This window comes from Anolis carolinensis, chromosome 3 (assembly GCF_035594765.1).
Source record: "Anolis carolinensis isolate JA03-04 chromosome 3, rAnoCar3.1.pri, whole genome shotgun sequence".
In the NCBI taxonomy this organism is placed as follows: Eukaryota; Metazoa; Chordata; class Lepidosauria; order Squamata; family Dactyloidae; genus Anolis; species Anolis carolinensis.
Genome location: NC_085843.1, coordinates 280,177,370 through 280,202,901, shown reverse-complemented (window position 1 = coordinate 280,202,901; position 25,532 = coordinate 280,177,370). Strand labels below are relative to the sequence as shown.

The following is a 25,532-nucleotide window of genomic DNA, read 5'->3' as shown; positions in this document are numbered from 1 at the left end:
TATGGGGCCTTGCTTGGTTGGCAGCCAAAGGGGACTCCATAGCTACTGGCTTCCCACATGCACCAGCGGATGAGAGTTAAGGGGGCCTTGCCCGGCTGGCAGCTGAAAGAAGCTCCATAACCTTTGTTGCCCCGTGCATGCCAGAAGAAGAGACCCAAGGGGTCTTGCTCAGCTGGTAGCCGAAAGAGACACCATTGCTCTTGGCCTCCTGCGGTCAATGAAACATTTCATATGCAATGAAATACAATACTTCATTAGTGAAGATACTGACTGTCACTTTCTTGACAAGCATAGTATAGACTAAAGGTTTGATTTTTCCAGCATGCATGCTTCTTCTACATCTGAATATTCCTGTTTCTAGGCCTGCTTCATTTGTAGTTCATTAACAGAAATCTTACTTGGAAGTAGTCCGGATAGGTTTCATCAAGTTCCAGCCATAGTGATATTTCCCTTTGTGATGGGCTTCATCCAACACTCCCAAGTGAGAACTTGTCAAGCCATCTAATGAAAGCCCTTCTGCTCGAGCAGCTGTTTCCAATGCATCTTGGCATGCCACATTCTTGAAAGGGAAATACAAAAGAGAATGTAGATATTTTGGACTTTAGAAACAATTATTTTATTTTCAGGCCGGGTCATCTATTAAAAGACATAGCTCAATGATAGAGCACACACAAAAGATCCCAGGCTCCATCCCTAGCCTCACCATATAGAACTGGAAAAGTTTCCAATGTTAGACAGTGTTGACCATTGTGGATAGGACTGAGTAATGTGAACCAATCATATGATTCCATATAACAAGCTGGATCTTTGCTGGAGGGAACAACATTAGAGATATCATTTCATCTTCTGACAGGATATCTGATTGCTGTCATATAGCACAATATTCTGTAAATGAAATGCTCCAGAAGTCACCAATAGTTACTTATATTCTAGTATTCTAGCCACATGTTAAGCAACTTGTTTTTTGGTATTTTCTTTTTGGGAGGGGGGAGGATTGAAATCATTGTATGAATACCATTAGAGCACTACATGCAAGAGGAAATGGTGGCACTTCTGAGACGAATTAAGAGAAAAAGGTCTGTAGCAAAAGCTAACATAGACTGAGCCAACTTCATCAGATGCTATGCTTATGCTATACATATTTCTTTCTCTCAAAGATGCCCTTTGTACACTACTTCAGACTAACATGGATATGTTGAATGAGAGCACTATATACTGTAATCAAGTCATAACCTTTATAACCTTTCAAGACCTACAGAGCTTAGTCCTTAATATCTAGAAGGCATAAGCCAAACCAAGTTTTCATACTGTGGGGAAAACCAAATGGAAGTGGTAAGAAAAGTGCAAGCTATTGAAAGAAGAAAAATCAACCTGAGATACATTTTGGAAAACTTTCAAACTATCTCTAGAAAATTTGAAATGTTTTGTTTAATAAAGGATTGCTGTTTGTCTGTTTCATTTCACATGTGCATAATGTTAATTTTAAATGAAAAATTGTTGGAATATGTTGAACTGCACTTATGTGATGTAGGAACCTATTCCTATCCTGTCCATGTTATTTCTGACTTGGGTACCATGATTTCTGTGAAAGACAGGAAGTCAACACATTGACTTCCTTAAGTGAAATATGGAGAAACAAGATTTATGTCAAAGAAAACCCAAACACTCACAGCCAGGATATTGGTCTGGAGATCCTGAAGGTGTCAGTTTTCCCACCAAAGACTGGATATGACCAATGAAGTGATCAAGGCATCAGAGCAGTCATTCTGCTGCTAAACCATCTGCCACTTAATATGGCAAAACCAGCACCTTGGGAAAACCACTACAAAATCTACGTTTTATCTCATTTTGAGCACAACGTGTACAGAAACAGGCACCAGTACATTGGACTTGGCAGCCAGATGCTGTTAACAACCAAAGTTTATTAATTTCCTATTCAAACTTTGGATGAAACAGATGGAGCAGCAATTAGTTAGATAAAGCTGCAAATAGCCTCGCTCCTCCTCTCACAGAGCTTTTCATGTTTCACTTGAACGCAATTTGAGTGTTTTGGTTATTTTGCAGAGGATATTCTGTGAAATGTATCCCATCCACACAAAGCAGCTTAAAGGCACAAACCAGAAGGAAACCAAATTTGCTTTATTCTCCAAATGTGCAAATGCTAGCACCCCAAGCATCAATCAAGAGTTGCTGCTGCTACTCTTTCTGCAAAATGTTAACTATAGGATATATAGTAAAGGAAACTTCTGTATGGTAAGAATTACTTGGAAGACTGACTGTTCGTGAGAAAGGCGACACATCTTTTCTGCTTTAAGGATAGAGAGGTTCTTATATAGAACTACCCTGAAGTAATCAGGAGCCTTGTTATTCCCAGCAGCAAGACATTATTATGATAATCAAGTTAGTAAACAAGGATGTTGCTGTTGCAAATAAACATGGCTAAAGGAAATAACAGTTGCTGTAGGTCCTTGGTTTATAACAGCATTATTCCATTTTTCAACAGTTTAGAAGAGGATTTCAGATATGTGGTATTAACTGTCCTAATAAAAGTGTGAATTCTCAGAAGACAAAACAGAAACCACTTATGTGGCATAGAGACAGCATGTCCAGATTAATTCAACATTGAGTCTTGGATTTCATAGGCAAGTCATTGTTTGTTGGATTAAGTATCTCACAAGATTGCCCACAAGCTAAAATAGCTCCCTGGAGGACAAGCAAGAGAAGGATACAAATGCAAATGGTTTCTTTTTCCCCCCATATATTTTTTATTGAGGAACAGGGAAAGGTACAAGAGTGGATACAGAACAAGGGCATTTTTATCTACATGTCTCTCTGCATTTAAATGCACTGGTTTGCATCCTAGTCTCTGGACCAGCAGAAAACACAAGCCTATCTAGCTAGTGAAGGGGATGGTGATGAGGTCACATAATCACAATCTTCACACATCTGAAAGGATGTGTTTTCTGCTGCTCCAGAGACTAGGATGCGAACTAATTGATTCAAATTACAAGACAAGCAATTTCAAATAAACATCAGAAAAGACATCTTGAATTTAATAGCTATGAGACAGTGGAACAGACTGCCTGGGAGGGTGACGGACTCTCATTCTGTAGACCTCTTTAAACATAGGTGGGATGGCCATCTTTCAGGAGTGTGGTACTTCTGCATTCCTGCATGGCAGATGGATGGGCTAGATGGTCCTTGTGTCTCCTTCCAATACTATTATTTTGTGTCAAAAACGCTGCATAAATAAAAAAGTATAAAACTGATAAAATAGAGGGAATATAAGCGGCTAAATAATTTTAGACCAAAAACAGGCAACGGCTACCGAATTGTCTGTAGCTTGAAATAGTTTTTCCTCTGTGCATTAGACAGGGCATGGTGGACAAGCATACAGATGCTGAGTTCTTGTCCTGTTCCAGTCACACAAAGTGGACTCTTCTTCTAGGAAGTGCCATATTGTCTTTTGATCTGCACCACTTCTGAGTCTGTTCAAGGACATACTTGGCTTGTCCTGGAGGCAGATCCTCATTAGGGGGGCATCCATTTGGGATTTCCTGGTTTAGCTGCCCAGAGGGATACTCTTGCTATTGCTGGGGGAACATTAAGAGTAGTAGTAGTTCTGATGAAACTTTCCCTTGATTTGAGTCTACTGGGAGGAGGCTGATAGCCATGCAGTGGGTGGCTTTCACAGTGTTCAACTTTATTTCTCTCATAGTTGGCAGCAACTTCCCATCACACATCAGGTGGGGCAATGCCAGCTGGCTTATAGAGTCTATCAACAGGTGCAGGTTTGAGACATCCTGTGATTATTCTACATGTTTCGTTCAGTGCTATATTCACCTGCTTCACATGAGCAGATGTGTGCCAAACAGGGCAGGTATACTCAGCAGTTGAGTAAGACAAGGCCAGGGCTGATGTTCTTATTAATTTTGGGTCTGCACCCCATGAGCTACCACTTACAACACTAAGATTCTATGATTCCAAACATTTTGAAAGGCTCTTATTCTGAAATCAAATGCCTCAATCCTGTTCATTAGTCTCAAGGAGATAGACCTACCAACTCAATTACAGAGCAGTGAGTAATTGCAAAACTAATTGATTCGGTGGGCCTACTTCAGTTAAGACTGGCCACTATTTTCCAGATTGGCACATATCAAGTAATAGTGCCTCTCAGGCCCATAGCCAGGATTTTGATTCGGGGGGGGGGGGGGGGGGGGGAAGGCTGGGATTTTGGTTCGGGATTTTAGCTGAGTCTGAGTGAGAGGATCTACCCTAGCAAACCATTTGTATCATTATCCCAATACCCCCCTGCATATGGGATATATTGAGCATGGTGATCAGATCATGATATGAATAAACATAACAGTTTAAATAATAAATAGAAGGCCTTCTCACTGCCCACCCTGAGAATTTGGGGGGGGGGGGCTGAAGCCCATCAAGCCCCCCCCCCTCCCCCGCTACATGCCTGGTGCCTCTGTTACATGTATAAGCCTAAGGCAGGTCTTGGGGACAAAAATATGACCCATTGATAGATCAAGGATCATTCTTCAGAAACAAGAAAGTGCTATCACTGAACCAGAGCCACCCTTTTCCTGCCAGAAGCAGGCACCATGGTGGCGAGAGTAGAGCGAGTTGGTGTTTCTTTTCAGTTTTTTCTTGGATGGACTAAGCTTTTGCCTATTGCCACTCTACTCAGAGATGGTTGATGTTTTGTTAAAGTATGGCACTAACATTGATCGATGGATAAATCAACACAATCTTGTTTATAAAACACACTGACGCCTTTAAATTTTCTTTATCTGTTAGAAAGGTGGTATTGCCATTTCATAGGAAATGAAGGGGTTATTTGTGTGCACACTACTACCCCTGCATTTATGGGGGGAAAAGTTTCCAGACTTCACATTGATCCACAAAATCAATGATAATAGCAAATGTTATTGTAATGAATGACTTCTGGTCCAAGAATACTACAGAATCACAATGGAGGATCTGGAAAAGGCCTAGACAGACGGTGTTTGTTAGAAGTGCTTAAATGAAACTGAGGGGCCGATCCCATAGATGCCTGGAGTGCACTGTACCTAGTAAAATCCATGGAATTACCCGCACTGAAATTATGAGATCAAAGATGCCATTATATTGATCACAAGAATAATTTGACTGGCTCTTGGAAACTGCCATGCTCAAATTATTGCCTCCAACACAAGGAAGAAATCTTTTTATGCCTTCCTCTTGAATCTTAGACACAAATGTGACTTGTAGCAGCACAGCCTCGCTGAATGATTCAAGCCCTGATTAACTTTTCAAAAACATTCTCCCGTTTGCCTCAAAGCTCCCCTGAGATACAGTAATTGAAAATCCTATCATCCTTTGTAATCCCACACACGCTGCTGTTACATGTGATTTGAAAATCACAAGGCCTTTATATGGTAGCTGCTCATTTTCTGAAATAACTGCTGGAGAGAGGGCATTCTCATTAAATGAAGACATCCAGACACAAGTATACAGAGCTCAACAGAAGAGCAAGTAAAAAGGTTAACCTCAGCTCACCTAGATATTGTTTCTAGGCAGGAAAATGACTTTGTATGCTTAGTTAAATGCCCAAAGGCAATGATAAAACCCTTCAACATGTCTAACTGGTTTATAATGTTTTCTTCAATGGTTTGTTCTAACCTTACAAGGTAGCTGAATTGATAAATACACTGTCTGGTACCAGAAAGGTTATTTTTAGCTTATGTGAGGGATTTGGCATCAGTCTGGCAATATGCACTCTTACAAGCCTACTTCTAGGTTCCCTCCCCCAGTTCTAAGTTTTTGAACTGTGGAACTGCTGCTTGCTCTGCAAAATAAGTCTGCTGACTTAGTGTTAGAAAATAATCACTTCTCCCAATCATGTGGCAAAGTCAGATGAGAGTCTGAATAAACAGAAACAGCATTTGTACCTGGAAGTATTTCAGTCCTTGAAAAACTTCAAGGTCATTATACCAACAGACACAATTGCCGCAGAACCACTTCCAACTCAATGCTTTGACTTCAAGCAGCTACAGAAAATTAATGCAGGCCTAGAAAGCTTTGCAAAAAAAAAAAAAAGGGGGGGGGGGAGAACAGACAACTCTTTCTAATTATGTGAGTGTGACTAACTATAAAAGAATGGACCACACAAAAAGAAACAGCTCCAGTCCTGAAATTCTTCCAATTCTCTTTGTATAAATAATAAATATACTCTCCAAGACGGGAAATGCAACCACCTAAATTCAAACATAACTAAAAAAAAAGTATCTCAGCTTTCACCGCAAGATTACTGATGAGAGAATCCCATATATTGGGAAGTATTACAATATTTTTCACATATTAAGCAAATGGCAAAATTGGTTTCTATGCTAACTCTCAGTGAATTAACTTGTCATTCAGCTTGTATAGTAAAGAGAGGAAAATAATCTGGTATCTATGACTTCATTAGCACAGTTCTAACTATATTTCTAGATGAGGCTCCTCTAACTGAGTGTCCCCAATCTTTCCTCCCTAGTATTTTAATTCCAGCTGAAATCTATTAATAGCAGAAACTTATCAGTCAGCAGGAAAATCTGAATAACCACTTGTAAAAAACCTTGACAATGCCATAAAACTCACAGAAAGCCATACTGTCACTTGAGAATGTTACTTTTTAAAAATCATGTCAGAAGCAAATTACAGCAAATCCTACGGGGGGGGGGGGGTTTCTCATGTCCCTGCATGGGAAGCTAGAGCTGACAGACGGGAGCTCACCCCGTCTCCGGATTCATCCGCCAACCTTCAGGTCAGCGGTTCAGCCAGCATAAAGCTTTAACCCATTGTGCCACCGCGGCTCCTTATATTAGTTATTGTTTCAGCTTTATTCAGCAATGCATCTATATAATAAAAGTATCTCATATTCAAAATTCAGTCGCCAAATGCCTGTGGAGACACCAAAGTCATTTTTTTCAAGATTATTAAAGGTTTACCTGAAGGAGATTGTGCAATTCTCCAGCTAAAGTTTTGACACATACAAAATCGGTGATAAATGTTAATGACGCATTTCTTCACACCATTAATTACACAAGAAGGAGAGCTATAGATGCACATAAGTTTCTTGCACTTTCTGCCTGAATTACTTTGTTCTTATCCAAGTGTTCAACTATTTTTTCTCATGAAATACATTATAGGAGAACTTTACAATCTCCTGCTAAACAAAGGGTGCTGGACCCTATTTTAAAACAACAGATCTACCTCTAATGAGAATATAAGCACATGCTAAACACAAATTTCACACACAACTACAAACTCCACATCTAGTCAACTCAAATCTGTTTAATTCTTTTTGCTGTTTTTTGCAACAAAAAGGTCTACAGTGTTCCCTCACTTATCACGGAGGTTAGGTTCCAGGACCATCCGCAATAAGTGAAAATCCGCAAAGTAGGGACACTATATTTCAATATTTATACATTATTTTAGTAGTTATACACTATTTTAAGTCTTTATCAACCAATCGTGTGTTGATAAATCGCCGCCTCCTCCTCCTGTTGCCGCTTGGGCTCTTTTTCTCTCCCTTCGGCTTCTCCTTTCTCCCTTCCTTAGGCTGTAAATTGTAATTTTTTATGATTCATAATAGTCTTTTAGAGTTTATTCAAAAACCACGATACAGCGAATCCGCGAAAAGTGAACCGCAAAGTAATGAGGGAACACTGTACTTTATTTCTATTTACGTGACCTCATACTTTTCTGATAGTATCAACCATGGTATGGAATCATTGTATTCCCTTTTGTTACAGGACATATGAACAAATATAATGTTGGTACCAAGGTAACTGCATTTTCCCCCTCAGGGAATTAAATGTTTCTGGCCCTCCAGTTAAGAAGGATGACCCATGTGATCTCTTCCAACTCTATGATTCTATGTCAGCACCACTGAAATTTTTGATTGATATAGGACAACTCTTGACAGACCTGGGGGAGTGGGTCAGATGAGGTACCTCATACAAAACCCAGAAGTATTATGATTAGTATCCCTGCAGGGCTTATATAGTCCTTGCAATCCCTTCCAACTCTATGATCCTACCTCAAATATCTTCAATGCAAAGTCTTGCTTTGATTGCTATTCTAAATCAAAAAGCCACCGCTTTCATCTTTCCAGAAGGGGAAGAAACTCTAACCCATTCCATCAATTTGGTTGTCACTTTTAGTTCCATAGTTTGTTTTTCTGAAGCTAGGACAACCGGATTCAAATTCATCTCTAACAGACAGGCAGATTAATAACAACAGTAGTGATTTGATTTGATTTTCCTTGAAATTTCAAATATGGAATTTGCCTTTTCATCCCATACTTCTTTCCTAGTTGACCATAATCTCCTACTAAAGTCTTTCCAAATGGAAAAAAATGGCTTCCTGACTTATTGCAAGTAAGTGCGATCCATGAGTCACTCTGAGTGCAAAGAACATCAAGTGTGGGAGAAGTAAATGTCACGCCTCAATGTTTGTTCCCGACACAACAATCAGCCCAGTTCAACTCTTCTGATAAAATGAACAGATTCCATTAGCAGCCCCCTCTCCTCTCAATCTATCCCAATTGCTTGGAACAAAAGAAAAAAAAGTTTACCACTTTGGTCTACAGCAGCTCACTCAGATTTGAAAAAACCTTCATACTCATCGTAGGGTTTACATGATTTTACTTTTTAAAAATATGTCTAGCAGAGCTTTTCTAAAAATGGAAGCTTTTTTCCTGCCACATCTATTACTTTCCATTTCATAACTGTTTTCTTGGATACAATGGGAGTCTGTCCTCCCTTTAAGAAAGAGCAGTACATGTTAATAGCACCCATCTTCCTGCTGAATTGCCCAAAAAGAGATCATGACTGATTAGACTGATTGTTGGTAGAGTGTTGCTGAGGAAGAAAGCAAGTAAGAAATCAGAGACAGCAATAAGCATCACTTGCCAAGTCCTTGCTGCCAAGGAAGCTGCAGAATCACCCAGAAGCCAGATGCATCTCCCAATCTCTCTGGTTAGCACAAAAGAGAAAATTTGGTTCAGTCGGCTGAATCCCTATTATAGGCTGAGCATCCCTTATCCAAAATACTTGGGACCAGAAATGATTTTGGAAAGCCTGTATTTGCGTATGTACATAATGGAGATAGGACAGCATTCATTTCTGTTTCATATAAACCTTAAATGCCCAAACTGAAGGCAATATCATATCTTAATTATTATCTTAATAATAATTTTGTGCATGAAATAGAATTTGTGGACACTGAACTACCAGAAAGCAAATGTATCACTATCTTAGTGCTCCATGTGGACAATTTTGGAATACCTCAGATTTCGAAGTTCCAGATGGACACTCAACATGTTATGTGCTGCCCAGAATGAGAATTTAAGCAAGGATAAGATTACTGCACCATCCATAAGCAATCACATATGATGAAACACCCAAAGAAGGAACAGTGAACAGGCAAAAGTGGTTGCTCATGCCTTCTCTAAAAAAAGGCCCAAAAATCCAAATCATGGTGCTGGAGAGCATGACCGAAAAATACAACAAAGTTCACCATCTTCTCCTGCAGTCATGCTTCCCACTCTCCCTCAGAAGAATGACATGTATGGATGGCAGAGCTAGAAGAAACAGAAAACTGCTTTCTGAAGATTCGGGTGCAATGGTCCTAAATTGTTCAGAGAACTAGGCTAGGTGGCCAAGTAGACACTACCATGCCATTCAAAAACAGACTGCAGGTCAGTGAGGGAGAGGGAATCAAGCCACGGATTCTTCTATGACCAAATGGTGTCCAGTAACATTTATGAGCAGAAATACAACTAGGAAGAAGCAACTGAGTTAAGATAGCGGACTCAATGTTTACTCTCACAGTGTCTTAAGAGGGTGAGAACTCTCCAAAACTTTAGGTGCTCTTATTACAGGGAAAACTAGTTGATTCCGAATCCATCTAAAATGCAGTTGTGTGCTTTCATCTTAAGAACAGAGAAACATCTTGATCTTAGGGGATTATGTGAGAAGGAATCCCACTGGATCACTTCAACACACCACAATAACTGGGAGTTACTCTAAACCGTGCTCTGACTTATAAGAAGCACTGCTTAAACATCAAGCAAAAAGTGGGTGCTAGAAATAATATCATAAGAAAGCTGACTGGCACTACCTGGGGATCACAACCAGATAGAGTGAAAACATCTGCCCTTGTGATTTGCTACTCTGCTGCTGATTACACATGCCCAGCATGAAATATATCTCTCTGTGTTAAAACAGTGGATGTGGCCCTTAATGAGGTATGCCACGTTATCACAGGATGTCTACGCCCTACACCAGGCCCGTAGCCAGGATTTTGTTTTGGGAGGGGCTGGGATTTTGGTTCGTGGGGGAGGGGTGAGTCTGAGCGGGAGAGGGTCTACCTACCGGTAGCAAACCTTTTGTATCGTTATCCCAATACCCCCATGCATATGGGATATATTGAGCATGGTGATCAGATCATGATATGAATAAACATAACAGTTTAAATAATAAATGTAGGGCCTTCTCACGGACCACCCTGAGAATTTCGAGGGGGGGGGGGCTGAAGCCCCTCAAGCCCCCCCCCCCACCCTGCTACATGCCTACCCTACACTGCTGGAGAAATTATGCTATTTAGCCGGTATTGCACCACCTGACATCCGTTGGGAAGTAGCATCCTATAATGAAAAGACCAAGACATTGACATCTCTGACCCATCCTCTGTTCGGATATCACTCAGCATGCCAACGCCTTAAATCAAGAAACAGCTTCCTAAGATCCACAGAGATACTTGCAGGAACACCTCAGCAAGAGATAGTTCAAAAATGGCAGGCTAAAACCCGGAACCTCAATCCATGGCTGATACCAGATGAGAAACTTCCCCCTGGGCACACAGAAGACTGGGCAACTTGGAAGGGGCAGAGCAGGCTGCACTCTGGCACTACGAGATGCAGAGGAAATCTAGTATAATGCCAAGTTTTGAATTTTGTTTGTGTTTTTAAATACATTATAACTGTATCCTCAATTTGCTTCTAACACAATAAATAAATAAAGACGGTGAGAAAGAGGAGGCAGGAAAAAAACACCCCAGTTCTCTCAGAAGTAATAAAAATGCAAAAATAGTGGCATTGGCGCCCTTGATCTAACTTTCTGGCCAGCATCTATATTTATCTCCCTTGTTCTTTCCCAGCCTTTGCAGCAGAGCAAGAGAAAGGAGAAGAGACAGTCATTTATAATTGGATTAGCTCCCCACACCCATGAGTTTGCTCTTTAAAAATTAAAGTGGCAGTTTTTTTATGCACCTTTTTCATGAGATGGCTGTGATGATATATCATAATAAGATATGGCAACTAACTTTGATAAATTATCAAACAACTTCAAATGGTATTGTTTGGACCAGAAGTCCTTTATTTCAGCGAGGTTCAACCAATATCAGCAAAGTCCAGGTACATATCCCCCATGGATACAAGGGTCGTATTGTATTCCCAACTGGTTTTGTCCAGATTAATGAATTCAGAATTTAAGAATCTATAAACCTGAAACCAGAGGCATATCTTTGGAAACATTGCTTTGCAGTCTACATAAAATTAAAGTACAAGAATACATTATAGTTTCAGAACCATATATAGGCTTATATATACCGTGTGTGTGTGTGTGTGTATACAAACACACACACACACACATACATATATATAGGCTGCCGTTTATTTTCCGAGCCCAATTCAAGGTGTAGGTTATCAAACGGTTCGGGACCCACCTACCTTCATGCCCCCTATGAACCTGCACAACCTCTTCGATCATCAGGGGACACCCTCTTAATTTTTAGCAAAAACCTAAAAACTTGTTTTTTCCAGCAGGCCTTTGGAGAATGTTTTTTCGCCCTCGTGACAGGTCTCGTCCCTGTGATTAATACTATATCCATTGCACTTTATTGTATTCCTTCAGCTGGAAATAGCTCCAACGTCTACCTCATGCCAAGCCCCTTACCAAATTGTAGCACTGCTTCATTCTCTAGTTTACAGTTTTCACTCTGCATGCTTTTTGGCCCAGATCGTTTTCATGAGCTTGCTCAGATTTTTAAACTACTTGTGTTAACTTTGACATGATTGTTATTTTACTATGTTTAACATGCAGAACTGTATTTTATTTGAATGTGTTTTACTTTCTAATGACTGTAACCACCTGGGATTGGCCTAATGTAAGCCACCCCGAGTCCCTTGGGGGAGATGGAGGCGAGTATAAAAAAGTTATTATTATTATTATTATTATTATTATTATTATTATTATTATTATTAAGGCAACAAGCAATTAGCATATCACATAAACACACATCTCAGAAGTCATTGAAGCAAATGCATTTCTTTAAAAACACAGAGATAGTTTATACAGTTCAACCAATTCATTGATAACTTCCCTCTTTTCCAGACTTTAACACATGAACGCAGGTGAAATCTAATGCCATATAGTGTTTGGTATTTTCTACATTGTATATAGAAAAATATTTAATATTAAATATCGCATTAGCTCTGTATGTGTGTACCTTCAAGTGCCTGTGTTCCCTAAAGCTATCTGTCATAAGGTTTTCATTGAAAAGGAATACAGAGAAGTGATTTGCCACTGCCTTGCTTTGAAACATGGCCTGCAGCTATGTTTTTCTTGGCTGTCTCATTTCAAAGTACCGTACAAACCAGGTCTGACCCTGTTTAGCTTCCAGGATTATATGAAATCTGGTGTCTTCAGTGTACTTAACTATATTTTTTTCTATAATTACATACGGTTTTGTGTTTGTCTTGTCACAAGCCTTGTGTTGTCAACACTTCTACCTCCTTTTCTAATTTTCCTTCCTGGACAAACTTTCACATGCAAAGTTCACAGGTGTTCAATAGGCATTTGTTTTAACAGCAAGATATATAGCAATACGGAGCCCCGGTAGCAAAGTGTGTTAAAGCACTGAGCTGCTGGACTTGGGACCGAAAGGTCCCAGGTTGAAATCCCGGGAGCGGAGTGAACGCCCGCTGTTAGCTCCAGCTTCTGCCAACCTAGCAGTTCGAAAACATGCCAATGTGAGTAGATCAATAGGTACCGCTCCGGCAGGAAGGTAACGGCACTCCATGCAGTCATGCCGGCCACATGACCTTGGAGGTGTCTACGGACAACGCCGGCTCTTTGGCTTAGAAATGGAGATGAGCACCAACCCCCAGAGTCAGACATGACTGGACTTAATGTCAGGGGAAACCTTTACCTTTACTATATAGCAATACATGTCTTTAAGAAGAGCAGAAGTCACTCAAAACACAATGCACTTGTTGCAGACCTCCCAAGCAAAATGCCATGGTTGTTTCAGTTTGATTTGTTGAGAAAATTACCCAATGTATAAGTACAATTTAGGGTATCAGGCAATCTAAAGAGTCATCAGAGCAGTGACAGCTTTGAAAAAAGGTTGCCTGCCAACCTCATCACTGTTGGCACCACCAAGGTGACACTAAATTGATATTGCTGGACTCTGAATATTTTCATTGGCACTACTTTTATAAAAGGATACCAAATAGCTATGCGTCACCAGCTGCGTTTGAGTGCAGAAGCCAAAAACATGCCAATTGCTCCAAACAATAACAGTAATATTTTGCCGAGTCAGACATCATGACAGGAAGTCCAATAATCACAGCAGCATTGATAATGCTGCTATAATGGAAACTGTGATCCATTTGCACTCTTCCCTTTAGCATCCCATACATTTTTAGTACATCTGTCAGAGCACGACTGGAAAAAGCCTCTTCATTAAGTAGGGTTAACATATTATTTTATGGTGCACACCACCATCATGACTTCTGTGGCAAATACTAACAACTTCTTTAAAATAAGATTCTGTTGGACAGATTTGCATGTTTGTCAAAAGCAAAATTCCTACCTAAAATGTACACATCACACACAGCCTTTTAAAAGGTACCACATGACCCTTGAGTACTTTTGCCACAAATGTAACACAGCTTACGCTATTACTATTTGGTCTGCTTTAGAAGCAGTTTTCACCAGGCATTCTTTAGGAATAGAAAGACCTTATAATTTGCTGCATACTTCACATAAGGAGACATCAGAGCTTTCTGACCATTAATCATGAATTCACTGCATTTCACATCAACTTGCCTTGAACTGACAGTTTTAAGGAGCAGTACAAGACAACCACTCTTGTTAACAAATTTCTCTCCAATCTCTGCACATTATCAAACTCTCAATATTCAGATTTTAACATGCATTATATTTCAAAAGAATAGTGGACATTAAATCAATAAGACGCAAGACAGCTCCCCGCAGGTTTACAAGGGAAAATACCTAATGTTACTGGCGAAGGAGGGAGCATGAAAAGAACTACAACTTGCCACTTTTCTTGTTTGACTGCATATTTATTTATTTTAAAGTATTTATTAATTGCTCCCATGCCCTCCAGGATCCATGAAGTGGCGAATAGAAGTGAACATTGCTCTAGTTTTGAATACTTTTCAACATTTGGTTAATTTAGAATCTGGGAAAATGAATTTTTCTGGCAAAATGAACTAATTACTAAGCAATTAGTATCAGAGTCGTATTTGTAATCAATTGATTCACAAAATAAAATATCTTCATCAGCATGTCCTTCCATTTTTAATTGTATTTCTACCTATTAAAATCAACAATTCTGGACTATATTCACTGGTTTATACAACATTGTTAACAAAAATTGTTGGCAACACAATGACATGATTATTTCCAGGGCAACTAAATTTATTTCTTATTATTTCTTACTATACAGTTAAAGCATTTCTGGTATGCAAATTTTTGAAGGCAAGGACTAGGATGGCATGTTTTGATGGAGAAGTGGCACATTATACAAAAGATACGACTGTTTGCATTAGGTCTTCTCCTTCCTACTGAATAGATTCTTACTGATGTTACAAAGAAAGATTTCAAAAAGAATGCACAAATAAAGATGTATAAAATACTCATTATGAAATAATTCTGATTGCTAATTAAATATTGGTTATGGTTGCATATTGAACTCTTTTTTTACTGCTGAAACTGAACTTCCACTTGTGACCTCTTCCCTTGATTACTCAGCACATACCAAACACCACTCACATCCGAGGCAGACAAAGTACTATACAATAAGCTCTCCATATTGAGAAATTCTGTATCCACAGATTCAATCATCACTGTCTTGAAAATATGTATTTTTAAAATCCCAAAAGCTAACTTTGATTTCACCATATTTCATAAGGGACAGCATTTTACTATGTCATAGCATATAATGAACTTGGAACATCTACAGATGTTGGTATCACAGAAAGTTCTGAACTCAAATCCAAGGGATATGATGGTCATCTTAGTAGATGATCTCTGTGTTAGCATCAAAAGGGGGAGTGTGTCCCTATTGGTGCTTCTAGACCACTCAGAGGCCTTCGATACCACTGACCATAGTATCCTTCTGAAACACCTGGAGGGGCTGGAAATTGAAGACACTATGCTGCAATGGTTCCAGTTGTACCTCTCAGGCAGTTTCCAGATGGTGACACTTGGGGATAGCTGCTCCTCCAAAACTGAGCTGTTACGTGGTGTCCCATAAGGTGCCATTCTATCCTCAATGCTTTTTAATATTTACATGAAGCCACTGGGAGAGATCATCTGTAGGCATGGGGCAGGGTATGCTGATGACACTCAAATATATTCCTCCATGCCTTCAAAAACAGCTTTGGCTAAGGATAGATTACTATTATTATTATACCAAGGACCCATTGTCTAACAGCTCGGTGTCTCTTAAACCAGGGATAGATATGTCCTATGAACCACATTCACCCCCCTCATCCAAGATGATTTCTTGGATTCTAGAATCATACCTAGTCATAGAAATTACTTCTTCCCTCCCCCCCAAGTAATTTCTTTAAAAAATGGTAACATTTTTCCAATGTGCAATTGTTTTTATTCCAAGTGCCCTCACTGTGGAATAGGGGGAAATTTCATGAACATTTGAGGCATTACTTCATCCCTCCCCTCCAAGTAATTTCTTTAAAAAAATAATAGTCATGCTACCCCTCTATTCTGCCTTGGTCAGACCACACCTGGAATACTGTGTCCAATTCTGGGCACCGCAATTGAAGGGAGATGTTGACAAGCTGGAAAGCGTCCAGAGGAGGGCAACTAAAATGATCAAGGGTCTGGAGAACAAGCCCTATGAGGAGCGGCTTAAAGAGCTAGGCATGTTTAGCCTGCAGAAGAGAAGGCTGAGAGGAGACATGATAGCCATGTACAAATACGTGAAGGAAAGTCATAGGGAGGAGGGAGCAAGCTTGTTTTCTGTGCCCTGCAGACTAGGATGCGGAACAATGGCTTCAAACTACAGGAAAGGAGATTCCACCTGAACATCAGGAAGAACTTCCTCACGGTGAGAGCTGTTCAGCAGTGGAACTCTCTGCCCCGGACTGTGGTGGAGGCTCATTCTTTGGAGACTTTTAAGCAGAGCCTGGATGGCCATCTGTCGAGGGTGTTTTGAATGCGATTTCCTGCTTCTTGGCAGGGGGTTGGACTGGATGGCCCATGAGGTCTCTTCCAACTCTACTATTTTATGATTCTATGATTCTAGTAACATTTTTCCAATGTGCAATTGTTTTTATTCCAAGTGCCCTCTCCATGGAATAGGGGCAAGAGCCTGACTGTTTTTGAACAAGGAGACCTTTTTTACAAAATCAGAATATAAATCAGAACTCTATTTCCAATTTATTTCCTGGTTTGATAAAGGCCTCTCTAATACTATACATTTTGGCACAATGAGAGCTATGAACATATATAGATGATGGATAGCACCGCCTGTCAGAATCCATTATAATCCTCAAAGTATTGAACAAGATTTCCATCCCACAGTGGGTTAAACCACCTGTCACACACAGGGACATATGTCTGTGTCTTTCTATACAGACACGCACACATACAAATGCAGGTGAATGCATGTCATTTTCATTATACTGACACCAGAAAAAAAGCAAACTAGATTATTTATCCCAGAGATGCATAGAATATTTAAAGACTTCTTGGTAGAAAACAAACAAACAAACAAAAAAAAACCCTACACCATCAGGGGAATTGAGTTAAATGGACAAACATAAAGACTAAGGAGTCCCAGATTCAATATACAGCATCTTCATTTAAGATCTCAGTGAATAACAGTTGGGAAAGAATACAGAGAGCTGCTATCAGGCAAATGGGATTCAAGTTGGCAGAGACAGATCTTCAGCCTCTTCCACATGAGATTGCTTCATTCAAAAGCACACGCCATTCCCAAAAAGCAACATTTAAATGTCAGTGGTGACTATATTTTAAATTTTGGGAACTTGCAGAAAGAGACTCTAAAATCCAAGAATGCATTACTATATGAAGTAAGCTACAAAGGTGTTGCAATGATAGCATTACATATAGTGGCACTAACACAACTGTGCAATCATCTTTTCAAGGAAGCCCAGTAAGCCACTTCGTGCCTTTTTTTGTTTTTCTGTGCTATTAAATTTAATTTTTGTTTTGTAGTAACGTCATCTGCTTTTTATTAATATTATTTTCTTCTCTGACAATGAATTTGTCTAACTACAAATTGGCTATATTTTAATAGTTCTGCTAGAGGGATATTTCTGAAATATTGTGCTTATTATAATAAAGAAAAGGATACAAAAATAGGTGGAAATACTGTTCCACTATGAAACTGAATGCAAGCAAATCATGCCCCAGTGCAAAATAAAGGGGGGGGGGGGGAGAGAGAGTGGCAAATGAGTGCAGCTAAAATGTGCATATCCTTGTTAATAACACTAATACCCCCTTTCCCTTTCAGTTTACTTTCTATCTATATACAGAGCAACCAATGTCATGTGAACGTTTATTATCAGATGCTGAATCTCTCCCCAGGCACAGTTCCTTACCAACCCATTACTAATGTACACAGTGTCCTTTCCAATGATCATCATCAGAAGTACGAAACAGACAGTACTGCACTCATACAGTGAAAGCTGATTATAGACAAAACTGTCTCAGAAAAGTAAATCTTACAACATTAAAGAAATTCAATAAGTTACCACACAAGTCTCCTAAAAGAAATTCACAACTTCTAACCTTGTTTGTATCTTGCCGGGAGTTCAGCCCTTCTTGTTCTTCATGTTGGTTCAGGCTGGCACTCTGCCTCCCATTTCTATACCCAGGACTGGGTATAACAAACTCTTTTCCTAGATCGATATCTTTCATCTTCTCCTTTTGTAAACGCCAGGGTTAATGAACGTTATTTGCCACTCAGAAAACTCTGGGGAGGAAAAAGAGACAAAGCAACCTTGCATGAGAACTGCTGCTCTCCATGGCTTCTTAAAGTATATCTTTAAATAGGATTGGATTACGGTTTGGAAATCCTTGCGAAATATGGCCAGGCTACTGTACTTCTATGAACACAAGCAGAACAGATATGGTTTCACCGAAGTCCTGCATCAGTGACCCCAGGTTATCTCAGAGGAGAGAGAAATGTACATTCAGTTCTAACTATATTTGTGATGTATATTGTAAGCAGCATTTGAATCTTTACTAGAGCAAACCCTGACTATCCTCTCAGTAAATACAGTTTTTAATTATGAAAAAAGTACTGTACAGGCAACTAATTGGGAAAGATACTTCAAACTGTTGAGAATGAAATGTGAGAAGAAAACCTCAAGATTTAATGATGCAGATAAGCTAACAACATTGACTAGACCAGTTCTAAAGAGAACTACAACACTACAGAAGAAATAAATTCATAAAACTAATCATTAGTGACATTCACATTAGCTACACATAGATAAAACTGATCACAATCAAACTACCACAATTTTTGCAGATTTTTTTCAATAACTGTAACATGCCACAGGGGTTGGTACTTCCAGACATGATGACTCTGAATAATCAGCATTCAAAACCAAACTATAGATGGTTAGAGACTGGTTCCATGCACAATGCTACTAGTTCCAATGACTAACCAAATCACCCATGGAAAGTACAAGTTTTATTGCACAAACAGCAATAAGCAATGCCTTTTCCCCCTGAAATACATCATTTCATTTCTGCTATTGTTATAGGGAACTACAAAACTATTTTCATAATCCCAAAGCACAAACAATACTGACCAGGATTTATGGCAGATTCATGCAAAAGCTTTGAATGTGTTAGGTTGCCCTTAACTGGATGTAACCCTTTTAATATTGGATATAATGGCTCTATTTTGCAATATTTCATCCATACCAGAAAATTCATATTATTTTTATCAAACGTCACAGTAATAAATCACCTTGTATAAAGCTCCCCCTGTGTCATTGTATTTTATACCTCTAGGGATAGTTAAGAGGACTTGGGGTTTTGTTTTAACACATCATTGCCCTCGCCATAGGGAACAGAGAACTAACAAAACAACTTCAGACAGTGTGACTCAGCAAATCTTGCCTGCTATCACAATGAGTCATAATCCCTTTCTGCAAATGGAAAATCCCTGTACAAGTCTTTGAAAGACAGTTAGAAAAGCCATTTTCCTCAGATGGAAGAAACCGCATCAGATTCCCCTTTCATTGGCAGGCAACTCAAGGTGGTTTGAAGCTCTTTGACACAAGTGGGGCCACACTGACTCCCCCCTCCTCACAAATTCACACAACAAACCTCTTTGACATCACTATTTATGTTGTTGGTCAGAAGGCTATTCTGCATCCTCTCATTGCTGCCAATACATTACAGGACCATTCATTACCTTGTTTGCAGCACCCTCTGTGGGATCAATTTGTAAACAGCATTGAGCAGTTCCTATTTTAAATCCACTTTTAAACAAATCATTTCAGAACCAAGAGGCAGCAACCACCCGCTAAATCCACTTTGTGTGAGTGTCTTCTAGTCGTTTGTTGACCTAAGGAGGCCCTTCGAATTTCATACAGTCTTTTTTAGATAAGTAGTATTCAGTGGTGGTTTTGCCAGCTCTTGAATATAGTTTACAATACCTAGTATCCACTGGTGTTTCACCCCCAAGAACGAACTAGGACTGGAACTGCTTAGCTTCCAAAATCAGGCAAGATCTATTGACTTCACAGTCTAATAATAATAATAATAACAATAACAATAATAATAGCTTTATTTATTATTTATCTCCCAGAAGGACTCGGAGCGGCTTACAGAAGCACATACGAGTGCCATAACATTACGTCAACATATAAACAAAGACAACCAGTTGAGATAAAAACAACACATTACTTAATTTAAAATCAATTAAAACTCAGTACTAGTTACCAATTAAAACAAATAGTACAACATTTCAGCCACAGTTCAATCATTAAAGTGCTAGTGTCAGTATTAAATAGTTTGGTCCTCAGATTAGCGGATATTTTAATCATTTCCAGTCTAACGAACCTTTCTCTGCAGTCAGTGACCAGAGCCTCACAAACACAGGAGAGATCATCAATCTATAAACCTATTTGCACATCCAATATTTGAGGTTGCAGCTATATTAGTCACAGAAGGAGGAAAGATCTTCATATACTGTTTATGTTATCGCCTGGCAGGGGTATTATTAGCCTGCATGAGTGTGTGAAACATGGGCACAAGCTCCCAATGAAGAAGTTTGCCTTCCCAAATGAAGTTTTCCTTCAGTCCATACATGTTCAGCATTGCACTAACTTAACACTTAATTTGGGGGCATAGAAATACAACATCCAAAGGACAAGCACAGAGATATACCAAATGAAAGTTTGAGATGTGAAGGATTTCCAGTGTCTCAAACCACAATGCTAGAAATTTGCAGGTGGAGATTTATTATTTAGGGGAGAAGATGTTCTCACCCCCCAAATAGCTACACTTCTGTGTGCTCTTGAGATTTTAGATAACTATTCCTCCTTGAAAAGCACCCCTTGTGCTCATGTCTTACTTTTTCCCAGCCTCCTGAGCAAACCCCCCCCCCAAAAAAAACCTATCCTGAAGTCAAATAATTCCAAAATATCTTCTCCCCTCAAATTATCACATCTATAGGGTTTGCAGGCTGTGTTGGATGGGGTTACACTCCCGCTGAAGACGCATGTGTGCAACTCCCATATTACGGCAGCTCCACCGCTTCTGGGCTAAATACAAAGTGCTGGTTATTACCTACAAAGCCTTAAACAGTTCGGGTCCAGGCTACTTAACTAACTGCATCTGTGCATATAAACCTACATGGACACTACGGTCATCGGAGGGGGCCCTGCTCTCGATCCCACCCCTGGCTCAAGAGCAATTGATCGGAACGAGAGAAGGGTCTTTCTCTGTGACTGTCCCTTCCCTCTGGAATTCCCTTCCTTTGGAAGTAAGAACAGCTTCCTCACCCCTCTCCTCCAAGAAGCAATTAAAACACACTTATGTATACTGGCTTTCGAAGAGGAGGAGGATTAGCTTTTATTACCTTCTTATGCTTCTATTCTGCCTGATGAGGCTGACTGAGAACATATTCCCCTAACTACTCATTGCACAGCCACGTTTTATTGTTAATTTCTCATGTTGATTCTATTAATTCATTATGTTATTAATGGAAGTTATTACAGGTTTTAACTATTGTTGCATTATTTGTGAATTTTTAATGGATTATTTTGATTGGGTTTTTTTACACCTGTTTATTTCTATTTTGTTTTTGTCTTTGTAAGCCGCCCTGAGTCCCTTCGGGGAGAGAGGACAGGTTAGAAATAAAGTAGTTATATTATTATTATATATTACTAATATTGTGCTATTCTAATAATATAATATATTGTACATACATATAATATTATAATATTATAATGAAAGACAATATAATACTACTAATAAAACAATATAATAATTATATTTTATGTATTATTTATTTGTTTATTTATTTACAGCATTTATATTCCGCCCTTATTACATGTAATATTAGTAATAATATTGCAGTATAGTGGTCTAATGAAATATAGTAACACACAACACTAATATTGTGCTATGCTAATAATATATTGTATGTACATATAACATTGATCATAATACTGTAATACAATATAACACTAATACAATATAATAATATAATACTTATATATATATGTAATATTACTAATAATATTGCAGTATTGTGGTGTAGTACAATATAGTAATACATGATAATAATATTGTGCTATGCTAATAATATAATATATTGTATGTACACATAATATTGATCATAATATTGTAATACAATATAACTAATAATAATACAATATAATAATGTAATAATTATATATATATATATATATATATATATATATATTACATGTAATATTACTAATAATATTGCAGTATAGTGGTATAGTACAACACGATAATAATATTGTGCTATGCTAATAATATTACATATTGTATATGTAAATATAACTTGTAACCTGCTCTGACTCTTCTTCGGGGTGAGAAGGGCAGGATAAATGTCGTAAATAAATAGAGAGGAACTCAATTTCAACACTAAGATGGCTTGAAAAGGAAGTGTTCTCATCTTATCACCCTTCCTTCTCCAAATATCAACTCCACATCCCAAAGAAACCTCCCCCTAAAAACCCTATTTCTTTATCAGGGAGAGGCTTCCCAAAATAAAACACCACTTATCCAATGTTCTGCCAGCCCATTTACGTTGGATAAGCGAGACTCTACTGTATTGTAATACAATATAATACTAATAATAATACAATATAATAATGTAATGATTATAAATATATTACATGTTATATTACTAATCATATTGCAGTATAGTGGTATGGTACAATATAGTAATATATGATACTAAAATTGTGCTATGTTAATAATAAAATATATTCTATATGTACATATAATATTGATCATAATTCAACATAATACTAATAATAATCCCCAAGGTCTAACTGCCATTCTGGACCAGAATGAAGAAGATGGGGCCAGGAAGACATCTTTCCACCATGTCTCCTGTATCAATTTAATGATATAATAATATATAATAATATTATACTATACTAATATTATAATATATTATATATACATGTAATCTTAATAATAATATTATGATGTAATACAATGTAATAATAATTATAATTCACTATTATAATTGTATATTTATATTACATGCAATATTACTAATAATATTGCAATATAGTCGTATAATATAATATATTGTATGTATATATACTTGTAAACCGCCCTGAGTCCCCTTCGGGATGAGAAGGGCAGGATATAAATGTCGCAAATAAATAATAAATAAATAATATATATTACATTTAATATTACTAATAATATTGCAGTATAATGGTAAAGTACAATATAATAATATACAATGCTAATATTGTGCTATGCTAATAATATAATATATTGTATGTATACATAATATTGATCATAATATTGTAATACAATATTATAATCAATATTATAATAATATAATAAAGCAGCAATAATATAATATATTATATATATACAGTAGAGTCTCACTTATCCAAGCCTCGCATATCCAAGCCTCTGGATTGTCCAATGCATTTTTGTAGTCAATGTTTTCAATATATTGTGATATTTTGGTGCTAAAATTCGTAAATACAGTAATCACAACATAGCATTACCATGTATTGAACTACCTTTTCTGTCAAATTTGTTGTATAGCATGATGTTTTGGTGCTTAATTTATAAAATCATAATCTAATTTGATTTTAGTAGGCTTTTCCTTAATGCCTCCTTATTATCCAACATATTCGCTTATCCAACGTTCTGCTGGCCCGTTTATGTTGGATAAGTGAGACTCTACTGTATTTCTCTATCAGGGAGAGGCTTCCCAAAATAAACACCCCCAAATTATCAGAGAGCTCCCTTTCTCCCACAAAATAAACACCCCAACACCACAATTAATAATTAATTATTAATTTCCCCACAGAACAATTAATTTTCTCACAGAAAATCCCCCAAAGCCCTTTTCCTTACCTCAGAACAAACACCCCAAGACCCAACGCCCCACAGAAAAGCTCCCCTTAAAACCTTCTCCCCCAACACAAACAACCTCATATCGACTGACAGGCATCACTAAGTATCTATCCTCATTTCGTACAGAAAACAATAAAACAATAATGCAAACACTCCTAGATTACCTTCCCCACTCCTCTGAGGCGAAACAAGAGGAAGGTTACAAGCCCAGGAAGCTCTCGACCTCACTGCGCCTGCGCGGGAGGCCGATTCAACCCAGCTCCTCTCCCTCCTTCTCTTTCTCGCCGGGCATCACGGGAAAGGCAGTCCACTCTCCATGCAATGCTCCTGTCAAAGCGACGCTGCGAACTACGTATCCCATAAAGCACCGCGCGGAAGCCGGCTTATTTGAGTACGCCCCGCCTTCCTGGCCTCTTTATTTGCATACGCTCCGCCTCTTTCTCCCTATTCCCCGCCCATTCTTTTTTTTTCCTTTGGTCTCTTCACTAGGCAAGGGGAAAGCGGGTCACGTGCCCTCGCAGGAGGGAAATTTCCATTGGTGGAGAGGGAGGGAGAAAAGGAGGAGCAATGTCCCGCCTTCCATCTGTCCATCACCTTCAGGGATGCAGTGACGTCATTAGGGAGCTGGTGATTATGGGGAGAGAGTTCTACCAAAGTTCCTTTTAATTAATAATATTGTAAGAATAATAATAATAATTATTAATAATAATAATAAATCCAGAATGGTAATAATAATCATTGAAGACGGAGGGCCTGATTCTTGCAGCCCAAGAATAAGCAATTAGAACAAATGCCATCAAAGCCAGCTGACACAATAAGAGGATTTAAAGATCGAACTGCAAAGACTCTGGCACAAGCCAGTCAAGATGGTCCCAGTGGTGATCGGCACACTGGGTGCATGGCCTAAAGACCTTGGCCTGCACTTAAACACAACGCTGATGAAATCACCACCTGTCAGTTGCAAAAGGCCACCCTACTAAATCCAGAATTGTATACCATTATGGGGAGACACGATTGAAAATAATAGTAATAATAAATCCAGAACAATAATAATTTAAAATAATAATAACATAATATTCAGAATTATAAACTGTTAAGGGTGCATAGCATACATGATTGAAATAATAATAGTACAGTAGAGTCTCACTTATTCAACATAAACAGGACAGAATGTTCAATAAGCGAGAATGTTGGATAAAAAGGAGGGATTAAGGAAAGGCTTATTAAATGTCAAATTACGTTACGATTTTACAAATTATGCACCAAAACATCATGTTTTGCAGCAAATGGACAGAAAAAGCAATTGAATACATGGTTCAATACATGGTCATGTTATGTAGTAATTATTGTATTTACGAATTTAGCACCCAAACATCGCAATGTGTTGAAAATATTGACTACAAAAACACTGACTACTAAAATATTGACTACAAATAAAGATAGAATCACATAAAATGAACTTATAGTAACAACATTGTTGGAGGTTAAATCCAAAAGAAGTTCAGTCCTTTGAAGGCAGACTGTGTTGGATAATACAGAACGTTGAATGAGTGGAGCTTGGATAAGCGAGACTCTACTGTAATG

At 38.4% G+C, this 25,532-nt stretch overlaps 1 protein-coding gene across 3 annotated transcripts in view; it reads right to left on the bottom strand.

Annotated features, from left to right (window-relative positions):
- The window catches only part of abcc5 (ATP binding cassette subfamily C member 5), a 78,622-nt gene extending 54,369 nt beyond the window's left edge, over positions 1–24,253 (bottom strand). For 2 of the 3 annotated variants that reach the window (XM_008116255.3, XM_062976868.1), the window contains exons 1-3: positions 24,113–24,253; positions 18,129–18,312; positions 399–559 (exon numbers count right to left, since the gene is read on the bottom strand). In XM_008116255.3, the coding sequence (XP_008114462.2) occupies positions 399–559; positions 18,129–18,257 (290 nt within the window). In that variant the 5' untranslated portion in view covers positions 18,258–18,312; positions 24,113–24,253. The remainder of the gene's footprint in view (positions 1–398; positions 560–18,128; positions 18,313–24,112) is intronic. The other variant, XM_003224354.4, reaches the window with a different exon arrangement.
- Positions 24,254–25,532: the final 1,279 nt, after the last annotated feature.